The sequence below is a fragment of the Seriola aureovittata genome, chromosome 16 (assembly GCF_021018895.1).
Source record: "Seriola aureovittata isolate HTS-2021-v1 ecotype China chromosome 16, ASM2101889v1, whole genome shotgun sequence".
NCBI classification, from domain to species: Eukaryota; Metazoa; Chordata; class Actinopteri; order Carangiformes; family Carangidae; genus Seriola; species Seriola aureovittata.
In genome coordinates this window covers 17,910,702-17,936,008 of record NC_079379.1, presented here as the reverse complement: position 1 = coordinate 17,936,008, position 25,307 = coordinate 17,910,702, and the positions used below count along the sequence as shown (strand labels likewise).

The 25,307-nt window shown below is 40.6% G+C and overlaps 2 protein-coding genes across 3 annotated transcripts in view; one reads left to right on the top strand and one right to left on the bottom strand.

Annotated features, from left to right (window-relative positions):
* The first annotated feature begins 364 nt into the window (after positions 1-364).
* Positions 365-17,941, top strand: smap2 (small ArfGAP2). Its single transcript, XM_056399189.1, has 9 exons — positions 365-819; positions 10,430-10,563; positions 11,234-11,398; positions 11,536-11,595; positions 11,837-11,894; positions 12,287-12,444; positions 12,611-12,791; positions 13,745-14,241; positions 14,361-17,941. The coding sequence occupies exons 1-9, from the start codon at positions 714-716 to the stop codon at positions 14,484-14,486; spliced, it is 1,485 nt and encodes a 494-aa protein (XP_056255164.1). The 5' UTR covers positions 365-713; the 3' UTR covers positions 14,487-17,941.
* A 965-nt stretch (positions 17,942-18,906) lies between these two features.
* rims3 (regulating synaptic membrane exocytosis 3) overlaps positions 18,907-25,307 on the bottom strand; it is a 38,010-nt gene continuing 31,609 nt past the window's right edge. For both annotated transcript variants that reach the window (XM_056399356.1, XM_056399357.1), the window contains exon 7: positions 18,907-25,110. In XM_056399356.1, the coding sequence (XP_056255331.1) occupies positions 24,898-25,110 (213 nt within the window). In that variant the 3' untranslated portion in view covers positions 18,907-24,897. The remainder of the gene's footprint in view (positions 25,111-25,307) is intronic.

Genomic DNA, 25,307 nt, shown 5'->3' with positions numbered 1-25,307 from the left:
CTGCTGTTTTACTCTTGGCAGGTGACTTTTATCGCCGTCCTGCGTCTTGGAGGGGAACAGAAACCCACAGCGAGACCTACTGCTCATAAACTTCTCATGATTGACCACATGATGGCAGTATACGTAATATATTGCCACTAATATAAACCACACGACCTTACGTTTCATTACAAAGCAGGAAAATACAACTTTAAAACATAGTTTGTTTATAAATGGAATAACCACTCGCACTTTAGCAACTATGTTTTAATAAGGTGTTTGAATCCTTGTTTGTGAGTGTGTGTGCGTGCGTGTTTGTGTGTGTGTGTGTGAGAGAGAGAGTGAGAGAGAGAGAGAGAGAGAGAGAGAGAGAGAGAGAGAGAGGGAGAGAGAGAGGGAGAGAGAGATGACAATTTGAGAGCAAGGAGACTCAGGTTACAGATGCGCCTCAAACTCACCACCACATTTTGAATCTTAGCTATCACATGGTGTTTTTCTACACCTTACGTCTTGTTTAGGGTATTTGCGCCTCGACTAACCCGCATGCTGGTTGGCTGAAAGGCAATCATCCCATCGTGGTGAAACAAACACGCTGTGCTCCACATCGAGGAGGAGGAAGAGCGACGGAGCGCATCGCCTCTGCACACACTTGCTTCATTTTGTGATATAAGAGGCTATTTAACAAATAGCCGGCACGGGCTGTAGGGGCTGTGGAGGAGGCGGACTGTAGTGCAATGATGACGGGCAAATCTGTGAAAGACGTTGACAGATACCAGGCTGTCCTCAACTCTCTGCTGGCGCTGGAGGAGAATAAATTTTGCGCCGACTGCGAATCAAAAGGTAGGTGATTTTGGTCCTGTGTCAGTGTCTGTCCATGGAGTACAGCCTGCGAATGGTCAGCGCGTGAATCGACCCCTCAGTCTCAGTTACTACGCCTGGAAATGCGGCGTTGCAATTCATCATCTCTCGGCCAATTACATTGTACTATGGTGCAAGACACGGGGCCACATCCTCACAAGGCTGGAGCATGGCATGCAGCTACACCATACCATGCCCCCCTACTCTCCAAGTAATAGTTTATCTCTAATCACCAGGTAGGAATACGCCCATATAAGACGGATTCTGTTACTAATTATGAAATGAGTAACTATTGGAATACTTGCAAGACGTTTTTGGGTTCCATGAGCCCCAGTTTGAAAACCAGTAGAGTAGCAGACACTGAGATAGACACAGAGACACCTGTGCTGACTTTGAGTCACCCTGAACAGACTGTTCCTGCAGGCTGAGTGCAGAATGGGACACCGACAAGGCCAACTCTTTACAAAAAAGGCACTGCAATTACTTTCATGTTATAATGGCATTATACAGGGCTAATGCAAAGGCTAATGGTCCTCAGTAATGACTTATTGTGTAATACTTAAAGTTAATTAGTGATTTGGTTGATATGACGTCATACTGTCCCTCAGGTTTCCTCATTTATTTGGATGTTGGTATAGTGTGCTTCTGCAGTGTAGTTCTGAAATGTATTGGGAATTATTTTATGCACTGGATACAAGAATCACTAAAACCAGACTCTCGGTTTTTACGTGTGTATGCATGCCTACTGAGCCTCCAGTCTGTTTGTATGTTTGTAGCCTCAGTCAGGCCTTGAACTATGTCCTCACCTATTTGCTGAACCTGTTTTGCCATACTGGTGGGTAAACATTGCTATTTATCTCACAGATACACTGAGTTTGGGGCTGAATCAACAAACTGATTCTCTAACATTTTGCCTTCATTTTTTTTGTCAGGATCAACAGCCTCAAAAAAGTTGACTATATCTTTGACTCAAAATTTCTGAGAGCAAACGTGCATACTATACAGCAGATTCACACATCGACAAGTAAATTGTCACGCACTAAAACCACTTCCCAACCACAGTTGGTCGCCAGCTCTCCTGTGTCATCTGATTGTAATTATCTTTATTAGAAGGATGTTACATCTTTTCAATGCAAAATTAGTTGGATTGTTTTGTAAGATATGTGGGGTAAATGAAAGGAAGAGAACCATCCATGGTCAATATGATACTGTTATGTGTAGCATCTCAGCTTTCAAGGGAATGCTGGAGTCCCAGCTTGTTCTGATGTAACTTGGTGTTGAGACTGATGAGACTGGCCTTATGACGTCATACGTGGTCGGAGAAATGACTCAACAGTGCAGCTGCATGTCAATCAGCGTATGCTTCCACATCACCGGCACTGCTCCCAGCTCACTCATAAATTGTCAAGTGAAGGCCCTGAATGTACGTAAATCCCTGCACGCTGTCATGCAGGGGACAGGCTTGGGATTCCTTATGAAAACTTTATGAATGATAGGAGTAAGCAGCTTTCCATATTTAACAGGGAGTAAGATGTATTCTGTGGTAGATGCAGCTTAAAGGTTTAGAGCTGTGTTTGTTTCTTTGACTGACACAGGGATTGACAAGCAGGCAGACAAATTAGCCGGCAAACAGCGCCAGGGAAATACTAAGTCTACAAAGCATGCTCGTATCTTAGTTTTGTCACGGCTTAAAAAAAAAGTTTGAAATCAATAAGTCTTCTGTGGGTTTATGTACAAGGCTGTCATGTCAGGAGAGCACATTTCTGATGTTTGGTGCAAACATGTGCAGACAGGAGAGGTGGCACAGACAGAAAGACAGTTTTTTGACCTCAGAAAATGAGTTAACCTTAGTCTCAGTGCTCCCACTTAGTGTGTGAGTTTTGTTCATTTGTATTAATGCCAGTATCTGGGTGTTCTTTCTGTGTCTCTCTTTATATTTCTCACTCTCTGTCTGCCTTTGTGTCTCTGTTGTTTTGTATCACAGTGTCTGCATCTCTGTATCTCTTTCAGCTTCTTTATCTGCCAAATGCAGGTAAAAATGATCCGTGCTGATGCAGCATCACAAATATTTCATGAGACACAGTGAATGGCTGTTAAAAAAGAAAACAAAGATGCAATTCTTTTTCTATAGATATGCAACCTCACTTAACATAAAACAACACCATTATGCTAATACAAATTCAATGCAGTCTTTCTTAGTTTTATTCTTTATACTTATTTTATGATCGATTCTTCATTTGCTCTTAAGAAGAAGCAAACATTCATTAAGTTTTCTTTTAAACACAGTACATAGACAATGGCAAGGTTGTACAGTACTTTGTTGAGATGACATGTGACGTCAAGGTCTCGCTTGGATTCAAACCAGAGACGTCATCAGGACTCTCCGAATGCCTAGTTTTACAATACCAGGTTTTGTTCCTGTGGATATGCCTGTTGGATGGGCTTTTAATAAGACACAAATAGAAGTGCAGATGTTGTTAAATTTCCGGAAAACACACTTGTGACTGCTCAGAAGTCAGTTTTAAAAAGCAGTGTGATCAGGCCCTTGCAGCTTATCCATAGATGTGGCTGTGCACAGACAATAAAAAGCAAGGCATTATTTTTGCATTTGATGCAGTTGACCTTTCTGATCCAAGACAGGGACGTGTCGAGAGGGAAAGGACATTTAAATCATTTGCATAAGTTTGATTGCTGTTAAGGATGAATCCAGTTCAATTTGATACCCTGTTGCATCTCACGTGTAGCTTGTCTTCTTTCTTATTCTCGCACACATAAAACACATGCAGTCATCAAGCATGCTGGTGCCCTTTTTTGATTGGCGTGACTGTGCAAAAGACTCGTCTAATTAGACTGCAGATGAGATTAGGGGTTATTGGAGAAAATAGCCACCACAGGCACACCAAGATGCTAAAGCTTTAGCTGTAAAGGTTATAAAAGTGACATTTTTCTTGTATTATTTAGTGGTGAGTACAACCCAGAAGCGTGTTTTCTGAAAGGTCACACATCACTGTCATTTCTCACCTTCTTTCATGTAACTGTGCTAATAAATAAACTGACACTGTGATGTAGGTTGATGTATGAAGAGAGATGTTTTACCTCCTGCATTGCCATGACAAGCACACACTCCCACAAGAACCACGCACGTGCACACACACATGAGCACACGCTAAATGCCTTTGTCCCCTCTCCTTCCTTCTCTCAAGTCAGGCTTTTGCCCTGTGATGAGGTTTGGTCTAATCTTGTTTGCTCTGACACAGATTACTGTGTGTTTATCACCTTCCTCCCTCTGGGTGACTGAAAGAGGAAGCGACGAGATGCATGGAGCAAAGAGTACGTTTACAACAGCCCATGAAAAAACACACACACGGATTGTGTTTGTTGCTAACAGGCAATCCCTACCTATGCTTACTGTGGCGTTACCGCAACAATGAAACTATATTTGTGCTGCCCAACTTCCTGTCTGTCTCTTTTCCTCTGTACAGTATGGTGTTCTTTAGTATTTGTTTTTTGGGGTTTTTTTTTAATCACTTCCTCACGGTCTGACACTTGTACAGTAAATTCTCAGAACTGCCAGGAAATAATGAAGAAATGGGGGAGAGAGGGTGAGGCAGGTGCATAATGTAGTCAACACTTCCACCTCTGGCTTCAGTCTCAAGGGGCTGTATGTGTGTGTATCAGAGAGAGAGTGTGTGTGTGTGTGTTTGCGCTTGTATAAAAGCCTGCCTCCTTTATTGTCTCCATTGTACTTGTGTTTACGTACATACCGGGCCCTGGTTGCTGTGGAGATATCACCTGTCGATGTCATGCCTTATCCCTCCAACCCTTAATCTCATCCAATCAGAAGCCAGCAGGGATTTCCTTTGACACGAGGAGGTGATTGGCCAGTTGTGTCTCCTGGCTGGCACAGAGTTCAGAGTTGCACAATACAAAGCATTGGGTGGCAAAGTGTTAGAGTACACAGTATTTTATACAGTTGTCTAATACACTGGCATGGCTGGATTAATCTGCTAGGGGCCCCTGGGTAAAATAAGATCACCATTTAACATCCCTGCTCCTCCTACTCTGTGTGTAGTGTGGACATTATTCTTGGAATATTACATGGTCCCAGGTTTGAGAGGTGTGCCTGTGGAGGGAGAGTCCGACTTTGTGCTCCCGGCGCAATACTGGCGACTCTCTTCTATGGAAGGTAGATAAGGTTTGTCCAAAAATTTGCTCGATTTGTCGTCAGGTGCCTTTTTGAAAAGTCGTTGCTAAAGAACTCGGTTCATCTAAAGACAAAGGCAACTCTGCTTGTTCATGCCAAATCATTTTGAAAGAGCAATGACCAATGGTATAACCTTATCACTCAGTCACGTGGCATTTGGGTGACCAATGGTGTAACTTCATCACTCAGTCAGTCAGCAACAGACCTGTTAATAGGGCTGGCCCTGCTGCTGTGGTCCAGCCAAAAATGACCATAGAGTTGATGCAACTCACAACATATTTACAAAGGTAGAAGTACGTTCAGGAGATGGCATAGATTTATCTCTCATGTTTATGATGTCACAAACATGGCTCAATGAATGTGACAATAAGGGAGATCACATTGATTAAGACAAATAAGCAATGAGGTGTGGAAATCAGCTGGTTTAGTCATGAAAGCAGTGCATGGATGAGTGGTATATGTGCTGTGGAGGTGTTGTATGTGCAAAAGCAAATTATATACCGAAACAAATGGACGTCAGCAGTCGGAACAGAGAGGACAAGTGAACACATGGGCCAGTAAAAGGACAAAATGAGGCATAAAAACAATTCTTGAGAAGAATCTAAAGCTTACAGCGATGGAGCGTCTTATTCATTTTTTGATGTAATATCCACTCAACCTCAATGACTCACCTGCAGCATCACAGTCATGACATCCACAATGTAACACAGATGGTGGGGGTGTATTAGTAAATTATCAATAGAGGTCCATCTGTTAAGCTCAGACAGGGACTGGGTCACCACGTGGCCTCAGGGTTTCTGGATCGGTTTAGATGCTGAGGGGCTTGAGGATGGGACAACTGTGTAGACATGAGTGTGTGTTTGTGTGGGTGGTGTGGGAGGGCGTAGAACCCACTGATGACTGAGGCTCTGTGGGATTAACTGGGTGCATGCAGAGAGAGACGTTTATCCTTGTGGGATATAGGCTAATGAACCATATGCACCTGCTTGCGCACGTGTGCGTGCAAGTTAATGGGTGTGTATATGAACAAATGTGTTTGTATGACATGCTGCATTTATGTGTGTCACCTTGTATCAGAAAAAAAGCTCCCCTGGGGAAGGGGGATGTTAAAATGGTGTGCATGTTAATGTATGATTCTACGTTTTAGTTTAGTTTGTTTGACATTATGAGAAGTCAAACTACAGAAATGTCACATCATTACACTTCATACCATGAACCAAACCAACACAATAATTTCTGTCATCAACATCAAATTACTCCAAGTCCAACATCCAAAAAACAAAAACCCAAAAACAAACCAAACTATACTATACTAGGATGGTAAGTTAATAATTCCAATTTTCCCATAAGCCATAATATAACCTTCTTTCTAAATTGTTATTTATTATTTTAATACGCAAAAGCAACTAATTGCTGGCACCACAGGACCTAAATAAACAGGTGCCCATGTTGGTGTTGAACCCTGGGAAGCACAGGTGGGCAACACTAGCTCTAGTCTGCCGGGCATGAGTTCCCCCCATGAGCTCTATTATGAATGTGATGTACTACACAGCGATGCGCTGTTAGACCTGTTGGAATTGCTTTTGTCACAGACCTTTAAACCATGAACAGAGCATGAGCAGTCAAAGCAGCTCAAAGCAGAGGAATTGGCCCACACTCTAAGACTTCCTTTATGAACTGAATCAGCTTCTAGCCAAAAAGCTTTGTCTGTTGTTCACTTTCCCCGGAGATTTTATTGCTATGATGCTCCCTCAAAACAGATTAATCTGTAACAGACAGGGTTTGGCAGAAGAAATCTGACCATCTAGGATAATACTCATACTTGTTTGTTTGTCAGTGCATCATACTGGTGTGTATTGTTGTATTTCCATATTTAAGATGATCAGTAGTTTGAGAGGCAATCTCTCAAGGAGTAGGGTTAGACATTTTAGGCAGCCATTCATTTCCTCCTGTATGATGTTGATGTATGAGTCATTCACCACAATGAAAATCAACTAAATTCTACACTATCATTATGATAGTCTGGGCTAGGGTTAATTTTTTGTCAAACCAATCAACAAACTACAAAAAACTGCTCAAACTATGTACAAAGTCAAAAACAGCATGTATTCAGAAATGGTCGACAAGAATATACAGTGTTCATAGATATAAGTGGATAGTCCAATGGATAAAACTTCACTGATATGGCCCTTTGAACTTAACATTTTATTTAAGCAAAGGATAAATATTATAAGTGAACTAAACAGATGTGTTTAGGGTAAGGGGATAGAGAACACATGTAGTAAGTGTTTTAATACAAATAAATGCAAACTTGGGTGAGTGGCAGAGGGCTTCATCGTAGAGCTGTTTGCACTTCTTGTTTGTTATACCCTCCGTACATCCCAGCAGGTTATCAAAGAGCTGAAGTCCACCATTTGATGAATATAAAAAATCCACTCTTGTTTGTCTCAGTTTTTGGCTCTCGTCCTGTCCCTGACTTGTCTTCCCCTAATGTGCCTCAAACTGCATGTTTCACAACCACAGCCAGGGTGATTCATCAATCGCCAATGCAAACCCTTTATTTTTGGATGACTTGCCCTATAAAAAACAAAGGACGGCTTTATTAGAAGAATCTGGAGTATTAAATTATACATCAAAGAAGGTGTGTGCAGTTGATCTTTGATTACAAAAGGGGAAGAGGAACTCACTAGTGGAGAAATGTGCACTGCAATGCAAACCCTGCAACACAGGGAATCTGATTTGTAGATATTGTTTGTTCAACCTTTCCTGCCTTTTTTTAGATGTCTATTCCTCCTACTCTGTTCCTACTAACTCTGTTCAAAGTACCTGGAGGTGTGCACTGTTGCTGGACAGACATACTGTATATGGCTTCTGACTTAAACACTGCATTGATTGGAGCCAAAGATCCTACTGTGGTGCAGAATGCAGGTGGGATTCTCTTTAAAATGTCTAACAGCCAAGTCTGTCATCCTTCCTCAAACTACTGTACTGAAAGTGAGATGCTCTAAATCTTGGAAAATGTAAATGATGCACATGTCTGATATCATGTGTCTGGATTACTAATTTTGACTGAATCTATTAAATTATTGAAAATCCAAATTAGGCTGGTACATGCATTTGTAGATATAAAAAAATACAGTACATTCATATTGAAAATAGAAAGAACATTCAATTCACAGAAGAGCGGGGCTGAGCGTTCAGTCTGACAATCTTTTTTGTAAAGAAAGTATCTCAATGAAGTCAGTGGAATAAGTAGCAGCCCAAACAATACCGCACTATTTGAGGTGATGGTAAACTAATCTATAGTAAAGACTTAAACAAACATTTGTGATGAACCAAACTACCTCATTTATTGACAGTAGCAACTGATTATCAGTCTGCAAACCAGATGAGTATGTTCTTTCCAACTTAATTTGTCATCAAACAAAACACCAAGAAATCTTGCTCATGAGATTTGAGAGATTATTATTACAATAGAAGTATTTCTAATGAAAAAACAAGTATTAGATTTATGGTAGTTTCATTTCTTATCATTTAAAGAAAGTTTGTACAATTTGAAGGATTTAGAATTTTTTTTATCTAATTCATAATTCGCAAAGAGAATAAAGTTGGTACAATATCCACAAAGTACAGCATTTGGGCGAATCCTCAGACAGTAAGGGTGGAGAATGTAATAGGAACAGAATTATAGCTGTGAGAGAGAGATATGAACGGACAGGGGAGAAGAGGAGGAGCAGTGGTGTTGGTGAATGAGAGAGATAAGAAATGGCAGCCGGGACACAGGGGGAGCATAAGAATAAAGATGAGGAGGACAAACTAATTCCAGTGTTCGGGGAGTTCAACACAATTGACAATCTCTCGCTTTCTCTGTGTCGGTGCCAGTGTTTACAGCAGTTAAGCTGGCTTTGCAGGAGTAATTCTACTATTATTAGCCAGCATGACAGCTAATGCTGCAGCCAGACGGTCAGGATGATGGACATACGCTGTCTGTCTGGTAACCTTCTGCTTATGTTTACTGGCTTTGCTCTCTGTGTGGATTTTTGCATTTTTGCCTCACTGTGCCTGTCCCTTTTTCAATTTTAAAATGAAGTCCAAAAACTGAGCGAACAGGAAACATGAAAAATCACTCCCAGTCCAATGATTTCCTGTTAATAATGCAAATAGTATAATGCTTACTTTTAGCATGAATACTTCAGGATGCAACCAATTCAAGGAGCTATTATTTGCCTCTGGACCCAGACGCAGTGTTTCCGCTGTTGACGCAAACGGGAAGGTTTTGCATGTTTTCTTGTCTGAAACTCAGCTTCCTCTTTCATTTGCATAGAATGGCCTTTCTTAAACACTGCACAATGACTTCAGCTGACAGGGGATAACACTTTCAAATTTAAAAGCTTCTCTTCCACCTAGTGGTGTAAAGGCCACAGCGCATCAACTCGTAGCAAGGTTGCAAGCAAGGACTCGTGATGGAGATGAGTGGAGAGGTGGAGACAAGAGGCAGAGAGTGGTTCAGCCAACTAGAGTGAGGGAAGGAGGGGCAGCAGGAAGGAGATGGAGGAAAAAGAAGAGGAGGAGTAGGAGGGGTGAGAAGGGATGTAGGGAGAGATGGGGAGAGAAGCACCAGTACTCTCTTTGAAGCTGACTGTACTCTGAAGAGGGCGGTTGCGTAATTTGAGCAGAAAAATAGCCTGACAGTGTTGTTTTTATTCCCCCCTCAGTCGCCTGTTCAGACGAGGAGCCTGACAGCTCTACAGACAGAAAGAAGACACGCAGAGGCAAACACAGCGCAATATATTAAGCTTAAACCTATACAGCAAAGGGGTGAATATAGGGCACATAAAGCTCAGTTGCATCCATTAAGATATGGCATATGGCAGTAAGACAGACAAAATGGCCCACTCAGATAACATTGCACCCACACACACAGGCTCATGACCAAATGAGTAATCATCCCTGCAGGTATCCAGGCTCTGACTGTGTGTGATTGCCTGCGTGTGTGTGTGTGTGTGTGTTTGTTTAAATTTCTACTCCCCCTCTCTCCTCTTAGTCTCAGTTATGTAGGCTAACCCTCCTATTGGATCCCATTATGTGTCAGGACACCGAATGACTTACATGGGATTAGATGTGTTCCCAGCTGAATTCAAACTCATAATTGAGGTTTCAGGCTTGTCTCTCTATAATTGGACTGGAATTAATCAGAGCTTTGCTCATCATTCTTCAGCTTCTTCACCCCACCCTCACTCCACTTCTCTATTACACCTCTAAGATTCACTTTTCTTCTCTTTTTTTCCTCAATTTTAGTTTCATTGCCCAATTATTTTATCGGCATCCTCTAAAGACTCTCTACTCTAAATATTAACTCCCCTTCATCCGTCTCTTTTCACTCACCAGGTCCGAGATGGGCGTCTTGGAACTTGGGCATTTTTATCTGCATCCGCTGTGCTGGTATCCATCGAAACCTGGGGGTTCACATCTCCAAGGTCAAGTCCGTCAACCTGGATCAGTGGACGCAGGAGCAGGTCCAGGTCAGAGGTCACGCTGCAGACACAGATATCAAGATGGGAATTTTTAACAAACTAGTATGATTTTCTACAAAACACATATAATAGACCTGGAATGTAAAATTTTATAAAATCCATCTCGATCCCTAGTTACGTGTCCAATTTGAACCATATACTGTATGTATAAGCTTCAACACAAAAAACTGCCTCGTCCTTTATTACTTTTTTTATATTGTACCACCAGTATTATGACACAAGACCTCACATCAGAAATTAGCATTTGTTGGATCAATACTTCTATTTCTGATAGTCTGATCACTGCAGCTGTATCTTTCAAGGACTGAACATGATTGAGCAGGAAAGGAGGGACAGGATGTAATTTTAATATTTGTACATTCACATACAGTAGATCAAGTCAACACTGTCTTATTAGTATGCTGCTCATCTTGTCTGGGCCTGATAGGAAGTCAGCATTATGCTTCCTAGTGTGATAATATCCTACAGTCAGCATTTTTCTTCTTCTTCTCTATTCTCTACATACACCAAAAAAAAATTCCCACTGTTTTATAAGCAGGAGTCCATTTCTTTTTATATCACTGATACCGTAAAAGGAATAGTGCCTTGAATATTGTATTTTTCCTTTATTAGATTGTGTAACAATTTGATTTGGTTTGTTGTGTGTCGGTGTCCCCAGTGTGTTCAGGAGATGGGAAATGCCAAGGCCAAGCGTCTTTATGAGGCTTTCTTACCTGAGTGCTTCCAGCGCCCGGAGACAGACCAGTCTGCAGAGATCTTCATCAGGGACAAGTATGATAAGAAGAAGTACATAGATAAGGTCATTGACATCCAGATGCTGAAAGTGAGTCTGCAGACACACACACACACACACACACACACACACACACACACACACACACACACACACACACAGAAAAAGCTTTTACTTGTGTCTTAATCCAGGCAGAAAAAAACTGTGAAAATCCATTTGTTTTGCAGAAAGAAAAGAGCTGCGACAATATACCCAAGGAACCAGTTGTGTTTGAGAAGATGAAATTGGTGAGAGCATCTTTGTATATTCCTACTGCTTGTATCACAACATTAAGAGAGTGGAACTGTCCCCGTCCTGTCCTTAAATTGTTTGATTTTTAACCCTTAAGATATGAGTTTTCAGCCGACAGACAAAAAACTTGGTGTAGCTTTTCTGTTCTCACTCTAGAGAAAAAAATTTCTGTACTCAGGCTCGTTCATCAGTGCAGATGTGTTTCATAAATGGTGTCCACTTTGTCTGTTGTGACAGAAAAAAGACATCAGCCCGAAGACAGATTCGCAGTCCGTTACAGACCTGCTGGGATTAGGTATTTTACCTCATGCACATGCACACACACACACACACACACACCGACGCTTATTTGCAGTACAATGCGTAGAACTGTATGATGGATCGTTACCAGTAAATTGGGAAGCCTGTTGATTAGCATAGCAAAAGAACATAAAGCAGTGACCTTTCCAAATATCAGAGCAGCCAAAGAGCAAAACATTTCCACCTGGACCCTCATATTATTATCAATGTATCTCAAATCTAGCTAAATTCAAGCTTGTCTGCGTCATAAAAGGCAAGCAAGCACTAACAAATACCAAGTTTAAGTTTGAGAATTTGAGGTTTGATTACATAAATTGATGTGGAAATGGATGGGTTATACTTGACACAATTATTATCATAAACATGTTTCCATCTACACTCTATTAGATGCCCCTGCTCCGAGTGCTGTGGTGTCTAATGGTGGAGGATGTGTTCCAGACAGTAATGAGAGCCCAGCGGTGTCTAATCCACCTCTGGCACACTCTGCCCTGGATCTCTTCAGCTCTCTGCCAACACCCTCCTCCGCTTCCTCCACTAAAACTACGGTAGGAGATAAAACGCTGTGCATACTGTACACTGTATGCTCTCCGCAGAAACCCAATGTTTTTGTAAATCTGCCCCTACACCTGTGTTTTCATTCGCCTCTTTTGTCACCTTTGCTTGCGTCCTGCCACCGTGTCTTTCTGCCCATGCCCCCTGCCATCCCCCCAGCCTGTTTTCAACTCTATGCCTCAGAGCAGAGTGACTGCCTCTGTGCCTGAAAACCTCAGTCTGTTCCTGGATCCGACACCCAAAGCAGAGGAGGGCACTGTCAGGAAGCTGTCCAAGGACTCTATTCTCTCCCTGTATGCTTCCACCCCCTCAGTGCACGCTAGCAGTATGGCTGCTCACGGTGAGAACTATATTAATTTCTGTCACGGGTTGTTTTTTTTTTTCCATATTTCTTTAAAGCTGCACTAAAAATATTGTTGTGTTAAGAATGGATCAAATAACCATGTGTAAATTGAGAGGATTTGGTTGTAATGACAATTAGAATTAGAGAATCACCACCAAACTCTGCAGTTCCCCTCAACTCCATGGAGTCTTTTTCCCCTTTTTAGCTAATTGTTTAGGTTTTACGGCCTGTAAATTTACTATTTGTAGTCTGTTTTCCATGAAAAGGCTCTAAAAACCCACTGTTTGCTATATGCCCAGCACCAAATGGCAATCAGATGAACAAGCTAGTGAGCATAATAAAGCATCTAGCAACTACAGAGCCAGACGTGTCCCATAGAAATTGGTGGAGATTAAACAAGGCTAAAAGAAGAGTGAATATTAAACTTACAGATACTCCACTGCAAATGGATCCTAACGTTGTTCCTGGATCTGTAAATAGACAAATATTTGCAAAGAGAGACATTATACAACTTCATGAGGTGTCAGACACCTCCGGTTCCCTCGTCCCAAAGTCAATGGGATTTTGGTTGGAACAGGCTGAACACGAAAAAACTGATCTACTCACCAGTCTGCCTTTACAGCGTCATTGTGTTTATACAGGCGCTTTTGTAGAAGTGGTAAGCAAGCTAAATCAAATTACAACTTGGCTTCAAAAATAATAAAAGAGGTATTCACCTCCGAAGATTATCTTGCTGAAGAAAATGTGTAAGTATCCTAAACTTATGTTTGCCACAGATCTTATTTTCTGCAATGATCCAAAAGCCAATAGAAAAATCCCATTGGCTTTTTGTTGAGGGAACCAGGGCTATGCTAACTTCACTGGCCTACAAAAGTACGCCATGTCTGCAGCACGCTATTGGTTACCAGGGACTTAAACGGCCACTTTCTGTCTGTGATTGTTTTCGGCAGGCTTGTACATGAACCAAATGGGATACCCGACACACCCGTACGGTTCGTACCATTCCTTAGCCCAGGCAGGTGGAATGGGAGGGACCATGATGACATCACAGATGGCCATGATGGGACAACAACAGAGCGGCATGATGCCGGTTCAACAAAACAGCATGATTGGAGTACAACAGAACAGCATGATGGGACAGCAGAATGGCATAATGGGTGCCCAGGGTGTCATGGCTCAGCCTAGCGGTGCTGTGGCGTCACCCTACATGACGGGGATGACCCAGGGCATGATGGGACAGCAGCAAAGTGGAATGATGGTACAGCAGCAGAATGGCATTATGGGGCAGCAGCAGAGCGGGATGATGGTACAGCAGCAGAGCGGGATGATGGGACAGCAGCAGAGTGGGATGATGGGACAGCAGCAGGCTGGAGGTTTGACCACATTACCCCACCAGCAGGTTTATGGAGTGCAGCAAGCCCAACAGCTACAGTGGAACATCACCCAGGTGTGTTACTGTGAACCTACACTGTTCAAACTAGATTTTCACATTGATTTCTTTGACAATATAATGTAAGTATAAAAGCGCTGTAAGTAACAGAGTAATGTATGTTTTGTGGCTTTCAGATGACTCAGCACATGGCCGGCATGAATCTCTACAACACCAACGGCATGATGGGATACAGCAGTCAACACATGGGAGGTTCAACAACTCCAAGTTCAGCGCACATGACAGCACACATCTGGAAATGAACTCATCTATCCAAGAAGTGATGTAACGCCAATAACCCACAAAAGAGAGGGGAAACTGAGTTGTAGGAATCTGTGGATTAGACCCTCCATAAGACATTTTCTAATGCAAGGGAGGAGGAAGAGGAGGAGAAGGAGGAGACAGGTGTGAAGAAGGATGGTTTGGGAAACCACTACTACCTCTCTTTCTCTCTCCTCTCTGCCCATGCTTCCTCTTCTTGTCTCGTCCATGGCCATGTTTTTGCAGATTTCCATGCTTGCCTTCAAAACATTTTGGTATAATGACCAAGACAACAGGGTTCAGAGGCCACTGGTTAGGACTACACATCTTCCTTTGTTCCTAGCCTGTATGTGAGAGTGTGCGCACGTCTGCTATATGTAGGTGTCAACTAACTGCTCGACTTAAAAGAATAGTTTGGTTTTTTGGAGAATTTTACAGTTTTTCTTACCTGATCAGAGTCAGAAAAAAAGCATGAATGCATTTTCTGTCTCTTTGTTTAGTTTGAAGGTGCATTGTACAATGAGGTTAGCCTAGCTTAGCTTCACTGGTTGATGTGCTTGAATACTGATGTTTATTGGAACAAGTAATATATCCTCTCAAAGTAGGGAAATATTTGCTGTTGGAAGGCTAATCAGGATTTTTTTTAATATTGTCTAATTTGCCGATCTATTACAAATGGTTCTGTTTGTTACTGAATCACAACAACTGCTTGTTGGCTAAGCTCTGGCCTCCTCAGTTACTGCTGCTCCACCTGTCGAGCTTTCCGAGTCCGCACAGCACGTATGGTGCTAACAATGTTAACAGGTGCAGATTTACCATAAGGAAATGTTATTATTTTTCAAACAAGAGTTTGACCAAACCCTGTCTCCGGCAAATTTTTTGTTACCAGCTGACCCATTTTAAAATGAGAACCCTCAAAAGGAACCTTAAGTAAGCAGTTGATAGCTACATATAACACCATGCTAAACCATATTGGGCTAAAAATCCTTTTCATTCCTAGTCAGGCAGTCCAAACATTGCATGTATAAGGGAAAATGTAAGATCAGACTGTATTCCAACATAACCCTGTTTGCTCAATTAGCTTACACAGTACTTTGACATGCAACACAGACGTTGGTTTATTCTTTATTATTCATAATTTCAAACTGTATGATTTTTAACATTACTAGAGAAAATTTGTTAAGGATGAGGACTAATGTGTTATGCAAAGTATCACTCAAATAATTCTGCATCTCAAATAATGCAGAGGCTGGAGTTGCTGAACTTCAGGTTTAGTGAACATTAGCATTAGTCATTAGCTTCGTTTTAGCTGCAAACATATCAGCAAAAGAGCATTTACTATTTTTGGTCACTCACCTCTCAAGCATACAGTGGTGAACCAAAAAAGAGTTTCCCATATAAAAATCCAGAAATCAAGCTAGGCTAGGCTAGGCTAGGCTAGGCTAGTCACCCCAGTCATCACACCTTCAAGCTGCACAATAAAGCGAAAGGTATTTATTATGCATTTGTTTGGCTCTGAAAGTAGGAAAATTAGTAAAATCCTAGAATAAACAATATATACCTATCTAAGTAAGTTATTCTACTCATCCAACAATATTAAAAGTTCAGAAATCCCTTTAAGTGTTGATAAGTTGAGCTGCAGAAACCTAAACAGCCCTTAATAATGATGTCTTCTACTCAATTTACAGAGAGCTTCTTTTAGAATCAATATCTAATTGCGACTTTAAGCGTCAAAAGTCCTAAACTGCATTTTAGGAGACCAAAGATCAACGCTAGCTTTATTATGGTTGTACAGTGTTCCAATATGCTTTACTGTATAGCCACTTAACTAGTGATTAGTAGAAAAATCAATTCAGCAGTCCTTTAACAGTCTGTCTGGGCATACCTGCTCCTACAATTCACTGTGCTATTTCCCGAGCAACGGTGGGACACTTAAAAAAGTCACTTGCATGCAAATGTAATCATGTAAGCGCTCACACACCTCAAGTTCAGAATCTACCTTGTACAATAGAGGCCTCAAATAATGTTGAATGTCTGTAAATAAGAGAGAAATAAAGAGAGAAGTCGGGACGGAGACAAGTAAAACTTTAAGGTACAGATCAGTCATGTTAACAGATGCTTCTACTGAATTGCATGAGGAGAATGTTTATCTAGCTGTGTATGTACTGTATGCTTATTACGATATCCGAATGTGTCTCTGGAATGTGTATCTCTGAATGTTTCTCTACTATACATTTCCATCAGTCTCTGACCAAGACCAACAACAAAAAAAAAAAAAATCTCAATGAATGTGTGTCCTGAATGTGTTCACGATTGTACTGGACTCGTTTTAAACACGCACACCTCAGTATTGTTGGGGTGTGTCTGTTTTTGATATTCTTTGACTCTGTCGAGCAACGTACACTTGTGTCTTTTAAATGTCCTGTGATCTACGGCGTCCCGTCCAGATTTTGGTGAATTGTAAAAGATTTACTATAAAATGTCTTACCATCAAGTCAGGAGCAAACTGTGACGTAACTAACGCGTTTACAATTTGGCCAAACCACATTGTGAAGCAAAAAAGCGATTGTACGACCATAATCTGTCACCTCTCAATGTTTTAGTTCACCCTTCTACACCTCTCCCACATGAGCTCAGTCCTGATCTCTCTGAAAGCGTTTCTTAACATGTTCATTCTTATATCTGCATGAAGCCATTACTGTAAATAATCTCAGTCTTTCCATTTTATTTTTTTTTTTAAAAATAGGCACTTTGGTGTTGTCACTTTTAATTTGACGGGGTAAGAATGTAAATGGAGAAACAAATCAACATACTCTGGCATAACAATTTTTTTTTTTTATTAACTGCTGCCAAAAACAACAAGCAGTACAGCCTTGACATCTCAGCAACTTGTCATTTACTCCTCACAGGCATTTGTTTCAAATTGAGTTCATTTGGCGGCAGCTGAGGCAATACTTTGACAGCAGCAGTCGCCTTCTCTGCTGAGACCAATATTACCATAAGAGGATGTGTCGTCTCTGCACTGGAACAACAGATCTGTCAGCTAGCCGTGAGACGTTTCTGGAGAAGGAGTAAAAATCCATCTCTGTGGGGCGACAAGGCGTCACCTGAGCTTTTCTCATCTGTGATTAACTTTAGGTTGCTTGTACTCAGTTCCTTTTTTTGTCTGGTATATTTTCTGTGAAATAAAAGCAAATAAAGGAATGTATCTTTTTATGTACTTGTCAATCAAGACATTGTGTACTTTATTCTTTATCAGAATATATTATGCTTCTTAAACAAGATTGATGAACATGTACTGTATATTAGTTCTGCATTTCTTTCTTTCCCCATATGCTTCAAATGCCTCTTTTGATTTCATGTTCACACTTTAGTCAATTAAATATGACAATATGTAACATATGATACATGTCCCTGTGAAAACATACAAAATAAATATTGTTTTGATTATATTGTATATGTTGTGTTGACTTAAGTTTTTAACCATCCTTGCACCTACTCAGATGTACACTATCAGCCATTCTGCTGCTTTGGGCTGCATTTCACACACGTCAAGATACGTTATTTCCCACTCTCCAGAAGCAAGGCCTCAGGCTATAAAGTGTCACTCTGTAAGTAGTTGAGAATGTTATCAATTCGTTATGCACTTAATACATTTTTGCCTGCAGCTACTTATTGGTTTTAATCCTATTGTAAGAGTTGGGTTACTGTTCTGTGTTGATCTGTCATATTTAACATTTTGTAACTCAATTCTTCTCAGCAAACTGTTTAAACGTCCCTTGTGTGCAAAATATACATAGCTGAAGGTAATGAGAGGCTTTTAAGTGGCTACAATCAATGTTTTTATAATAATGGATGATGTACTGTCAAAGGGGTTGCGAACTGATGAACCCACAGAGATTCATCATCTGACTTTGCAGTTTCCCTCAGGTCTATGGAAGATTTTAGGTTCTTTTAGCCCATATTTTTGGTTTTAGAGGTCACAACTTCTGTTTGTTTTAAGTCTCATGGCTCTTATAGTGACATTTCTGGCTCCAGCTTCCAGCTGTTTCCAACTGAAAAGCTCTAAAAATCTGCTGAATGCTAACCCTGCTCAGCACCAAATGGCAGACGGACACAAGGTTAGTGACTGGCTGCTGGACATAGTCGAGCTTTTTAAGAGCCGATTTTCTTCCTCAGGAGCTGGTGGAGACAAAAAGACAGAGTGGGAATATTAAACTTATCAGATAGCCAGAGGCACAAACAAATGCTATTGTTGAACCAATGTGTAAGTATAGGACACGTTCTACATATCAGTTTAAAAGGTGATAATATGTCAATGTTGTGTTTTAAACTTGTTTCTGCTTCCCCCTACCAAAAAATAAAAAAAACTACTACTGCCCACCTGGGACTGAAGATGTTAAAATACACACTTGAGAAACGTTTGTGATTCAAATAAACTTTATTGACTTTGCGTCCAGATGTCAAAGGGCATGCAAATACAGGCTTCTGAATCCGAAATTGTTCTTTTTGTTCCTCAGTTTGGTTCTATTTTCTTACAAAACTACGTGCACCTTAAGTAATCAATTCTGCAGCGTACAAACCACAAAAATACCAGTTTTACATTATCAAATACTGCACATAGAAAACATTTACAAAGCACAGGTATAAAATTACAGCTCCCTTTCTCTTCTTTGCCATAAACTGCATCCTTTCATCAGACGGTCTGCTATGCTTTGCCCTTTAAAACATACTCTGTGAACACTCCTTGGTGGAAAGGTTAAGGCCAGTTAAGAAAAGACAACCGCTCATCTACCAACACCAGCAATCCAATTTAACTGGGCTAAACGTTTTGACGTTCTCATCCATCTCTACATTTGACTCCAAGTCATCGATCTACAACGTGTGCTTAAAAATATAATTGTGGTCCATTAAATATTATCAAAACCTTTCAGGGATTTGCTTTATTTTTGGGGTTACACATTGTGCTTTGCTGGGCTTGATAAGATAATGGTTGTCTTAACAGTGGGGGAGGGAAGCTACAGTGGCCTTCATATAGTCTGACAGACATCTAAAAGGACTGAATGGCTACTCAGGAAACTTGTGCTGTGATTACCAACATTTATAGACGTGGATGAGGACAAACTGGCGTATTCAGCAGCAAAAAACTCCAACCAATTTGCCCATCAACTCAGCAGTGATGTCTGTTTTCGCTCTCGGTGACACCTGCTACATTGGCAAACAGACATATGGAATGCATGCTTCGTTAGAAAAGGAAAAGCAGAAATAAAAAACTAAATTAATAGCTGTTGCTCTTGGGGGACTATCGTGGAAATAGAAGTTACTCACAATGCACCGCATGCTCTGTCAAGTCTAAATTTCTTCTAGCTCTTGCAAATGTGACATTATATCGTATTTGTCATCGTGGTAGTTCAGCTGGTACTGATACCACATCCCCAAAAATATTAGGAGAGATGAAAAGGCTGAAGCCAAGAGTGAGCAACAGCAACAGTAAGGGGCTACAGCCAATGGTTATTGCCAGAGGAAAGGTAAAGAAAATGGAAGGCTAAGTCCATGCTACTTTAAGATACAGCATATTTGACAATTCTTTTGCATCTCATTAAATTCCCATCAGTGTGGTACTGGGTCTAACTGACTTCATCATCATCGCCACTTGTTAGTATCGTAATAATTATCATCATTATCATACCATCAGAAAGATTAAATACGAGAAAATCATCAGAGTAACCATGCGGCAAACATTTTCTAGTGCAAAGTACAAAAATCAAAAACAATTCCATCAGCTTGATAGATTAAATCGATAGCTTAATTGGTGAGGGGGGGGGGAGCAATCCTTTAGCTTGGAACCCATCGTGGCAGTTCAAATAAATAAAAATTCATTTAGCCAGACAGAATTCATGCTTGTTTCAACCACAGAGCTGTTCTTTTTAAATGAATACACAGAGAATAAGACATACAGTACAGTAAAAGTTGGGGGCCACCTGAATGAATGCAGGCGAGGTTCCCTGGAAAGTCTTCAAAGAGACAGTGTAGCAAACAAGATGAGAAAAAGATTACACTCGGTTCTGGTGTAAGGATTAAGAAATACATTCATAAAACTATACATATACACATATATAACTTCAGTACAATATTTCAAGCAAAATACATTTGTCAAAACTTTCAGTTGTGTGCTACAATAGTGAAGCAATGTCTCCTACACAAAATAAGGCCATTGTAAACTGAACAAGCCCTCATTTTCACAAGAATCAAAAAAAGGCAGGTTTCGCCCACACCGCCTCTCTGACTCTCCCTCCTCCTTCTCTGAATAATACCTCTCTTTCTTTACAAAAATAAAATACATTTTCAAACATAGCACTCAAGAGACGATTCGGGTTGATTAAAGTTACATTATAAAAAGTTTCACACGCAATAAAATTGGGTTATAGAATGCTCAATGTGGATTTTACAGGGAAACAAGCAAGTGTGTGGGTTTACATTCCAAGCATCATCCAGACTTTACATTCAAATCTCCGCAGAGCCAAATACTGTCAAGCTAATACTATCTTTACCTATCTGCTCTACATGCTCCGTGCTTGTTGGAAATAAAATACTCTCAAGTGTCCCACAATTTAGCAACCTGCTCCTTCATGTTGAAAAAAAGAAAAAAGAAAAAGCCTTTCAGTTCAAGAAAACCATAAAAACTCTCAGACGACCTGCTGCGACTCTGCTGCCTGTGAACCGTCAAACTCTCTTTAAGCCCTCTTTTGCAGCTTTACAATAATTTTCTTAAAAAGGGACTTAAAACATGTGTCCAAATAAAATGATCATGTTGTGAGACAATCCATGTTAATAATGTGACACTACAGTACATTTTTCTAATCTGTGTTAAATGTCATGACGACAGAAAAAAGGTGTTAATGCTCATATCTGAAAACCCTGATCCCTTAAATTCTCCTCGCTGTGGTCCACTGTCAACTTGAGTTTACAAGTGACTTTTTAGTAAATATCTACACGTTTAAAATCTCTCTCTCACTCACTCATGTTGCTGCCTTGCCACTCATTGTGCATCACACAGTACAATAAATGCACCTCATTAAAAGGACACACACCTCCGCACTACACTTTGAAGAAAGGCAACATTTCAACTTTTGCTTTTTGGTTGCAGGGATCAAAGGATTTTGGACAAAATTTGGCAAATGCTCTCTGCTCTCTGTAAATACACTTCTTATAGGATAATTATACATGTCTGTGTCTTTTTCTACTTTCTATAGTCAGAACTGTTAAATGTTTTGGGTTTCTCAATACAGCAAAAGGGACACAGACAGTCTCATACAAGCTCCAGAATACTGGAAATCACATGGAAAAATATTAACAGTATTTTCATAGAGTTTACCAAAGACTAAACATTCAGCAGGGAAGTTATACAGGTTTAGAAATTCCTTTGAAGTTTCTTTTTATTTTTTTTTATTTTTTAAGCTTTATGTTCTTTCCACTTAGTTTCTCTCTCGTCAACCAAGGTTTTTTTTGTCTTCATAAAACGCGCGCACTGAAGAGAACGTGTGCAAATACCAAGAGTATAAGTCCTTTTTTTTTTTTTTTTACATCATGCCAGCTGTCCACAAAAATAGATAGATACAAATCAATAAGGTACATAAAATTACTTCATATACATGACCATACAAGTAAAGATCCAGCAAGGAAGAGCTCCAAACTATAAAGGAAATTGGAACTCAGACCTTAATGGGTCTTTTTTTAAAGTTTTTTTCTTTTTAAAAAGGGTGGTATACATAATGAGAGGGTCAAAAACAACAATCACCCTCCTCCCAAAAATTCAAGATTGCCAGAGATCCCTTTATGCAAAGTTCAAAGAGCGTTGAAATGTGAATTCTGTTGGTCTGAGGTGCTGAGAAGATAAAATACCTCAGTTTTTCCCTTTTTTTTTTTTTTTTTTTGCAGAACCATGAAAAGAGGAATGACAGTTCTTAGCAGACGATAGAACATATGGAGGTAATAAAACCAAATGCGAGCTCGTAAACACACACAAGCTTTTAATAGGCTATAGCTTGAGACTGTCAGCTCTCGTAACACTACTGAAATACGACTGTGTTTAGTGTCTTTATCCATAAACACGGTTAGGTGTTGGTCTTAAGACAGACAGATTCAAAAGACTCTAAAAAAAAAAAAAAAAAAAGTCACTGAAGTGACAGGTATAAATTTGTCTTCATCTTAAAGAAAACAGGAAACAGCAGTAGCTACTCCTCTGCTGTCAGTGAAGACTCAACCATTGCACATTTAACTAAAACAGCCAACAGGTCAGTCTTACCTTTGTGAGAAAGACATTTGACAGCTGAACCATTTCTTTAAATCAATCAAACACAACTGCAAATGCAACAGTAAATGTCTTGGCTTATTATTACTTAAAACACTATTTTGACTTTTCCTACCCAAAAATATTTTTCTCCAAGCATATATTTTTTATGGAAATAAATTACTTACATGAGAGCTCAGATTTACATGTAAATGCTATAGGCAAATATGACCTGTTTCCGCTGTTTTAGCGGGCCCTTACACTGCAATTCATCACGCGCTCAGGTTACACTTTGCATGCTGGCGTTCAATTAAAAGATTCAGAGATGCTCAGTGCAGTGTGACCACATAAAATAAAAAAATAAATTAACAAGTGGTCAACAACTGCAGGTTCAGAATTCAAACATAACACATATTTTACAGTAAAGTGCTATCTTAAACACACACACACACACACACACACACACACACACACACAGACACTGCCTGACAGGAAAGATGGATTAGATTTGACATATTGCACCTGAAACAAGTAAAACTACCTTATATGGCAGGTTAACAATCACCCTGCTAGCAAAATAATACTGGCGTAACATGTTTACACTTTTACAAAAGGTTTAGTTACAGTCAGTGTGACGGAGAGGAGTGACCGAAAGAGAAAGTAGGAGGGTTAAAGGTTGTAGTTGATATCAGGTGTGTGCGTGTTTGCCTGTGGTTGGATGTCTGGCTGTGATGTCACCAGACGGGGAGAGGAGACAGAGGCATGCTCGCCACCTCCCTGCCTCTTTCGTCAATTAGGAAGAGTCCGATAAAACAGATGACATCAAAACAGGGAAATCAAACAGCAAGTCCAAACAAAGTCTAGGATGCTGGTATACAGAGAGAGAGAGGGAGTGTGACTGCGGCACCGCCCTGGATGTGGAACACAAGAACCCCAGACCAGAGCTTTTGTGCTGAGTGCCGTGTGGTACAACAGTCCTTTGCTCTAAAGATGAAGGCAGGATCAGAAATTTGTTTCTCAGCGAAATGTGTAGCTGGCTGACTAATTTGTTCTCTTCTTCTGCGGGTGGCAATGATAGCGCTCTCCCTGTCACCAAAGCCCCATCCTTCTCCCTAACTTCAGTGCAGTGCTCTCTTCTCGGGACGGATCGCAAAATAAAGTGGCACTATATTCCTGTTACATTGGCCAAGGCAAGCTAAATGAAAAGATTTAAGCACTTTAAAATGTCTCTACTAAGGGTTGCAAGCAAACATGCAGAATGCAGCCGATACGTAAACACAAATAAGTATTTAACTATCTATCTATTTATATATAGATATACTGTATATATATGTATATCTATATATAAACTCTGCCCTGTGAAAATTATAGAATAGCAGTGTTGCTACCTCACATAATAGCCATTATGTGAACATCCAAGCCTGCTGCCCAGGTATGTTTACGTGTTTGACCTACCATTCTCAGCTCACATATGTAGAATGTATCTTCTTTTTTTGCATTACATCTAAGTCATAGACTCTGCTACATATCCATACTTTATATTGTATACTAGTTCACCTACTACTTATAGTAATAATAACAACAATAACAATTGCTTTGGTTTTAAAAAATAAAGTTTTTTTTTCTTAGTTTGGCATAGAGAGTTTAGAAACTGGCATCGGGATGGCCCTGGGATGAATCGTGCCACGGAGATCTGATACGTTGGAATGCAGAATATGGCACCTGGTGGATCGTTGTGTCATGGCAGGAGATGTTGAAATGAGAGGGTGAAAAATGCTACATGTTCTGGTAAATTATGCCTACTTCAAGTTGGATTTGCTCACTGCTTAGTCGACTAAAAACACTGATCAGTGGGTGATGATATGGACGTTCAGTAGAGTGTAATGTCCAGTAAAGGATGTGGCGGCGCCTCAAGTGTGTATATTCACGTGGATGAGATCAGTTATTATGTGTCACATGTGTATTCCTGCACAGATGCGCATGGGTATATATGTGTGTGTGTGTGTATGTCTACCTGTCTTGTACTTCAAATACAGTCGCTGTGTATATACAGTACGTGTGTCTGTGTCTGCATGACTCCTGCCTGTGTCCTTGCATGTGGGTGTCTACTGGGGGGGGGGGGTCTAGGTGCATGAGGGGCTGGTGGCGCTCTCCAGAGAGGACTGGGAGAGCCGTCTGGTGAGGGGTCCGATGCTGGGGTCTGCCAGAGAGGAGGTAGGGAACAGCTTGTACCAGCCGCTGACTGTGGCAGACAGGTCCAAGTCCTCCAGAAGGATCTGGGCCATTCCCATGAAGCACTTGTGGTCCATACGCCCGTAATCTCCCCACACTATTACCTACAGAGAAGATGAGGCATGAAGAAATACAGTAGGCCTATTATGATACAAGTCGTACGTCATGTTTTTAAAGATACCATGAGAATGTGACTTTGTGTCACTGTGTGCTGCTCGGTTGGTATTTGTCAATGAAACTATTTGTCAAAATATTTAATCGTTTTCATATATCTTAATATTAAACCTGTACCTGCATTTGT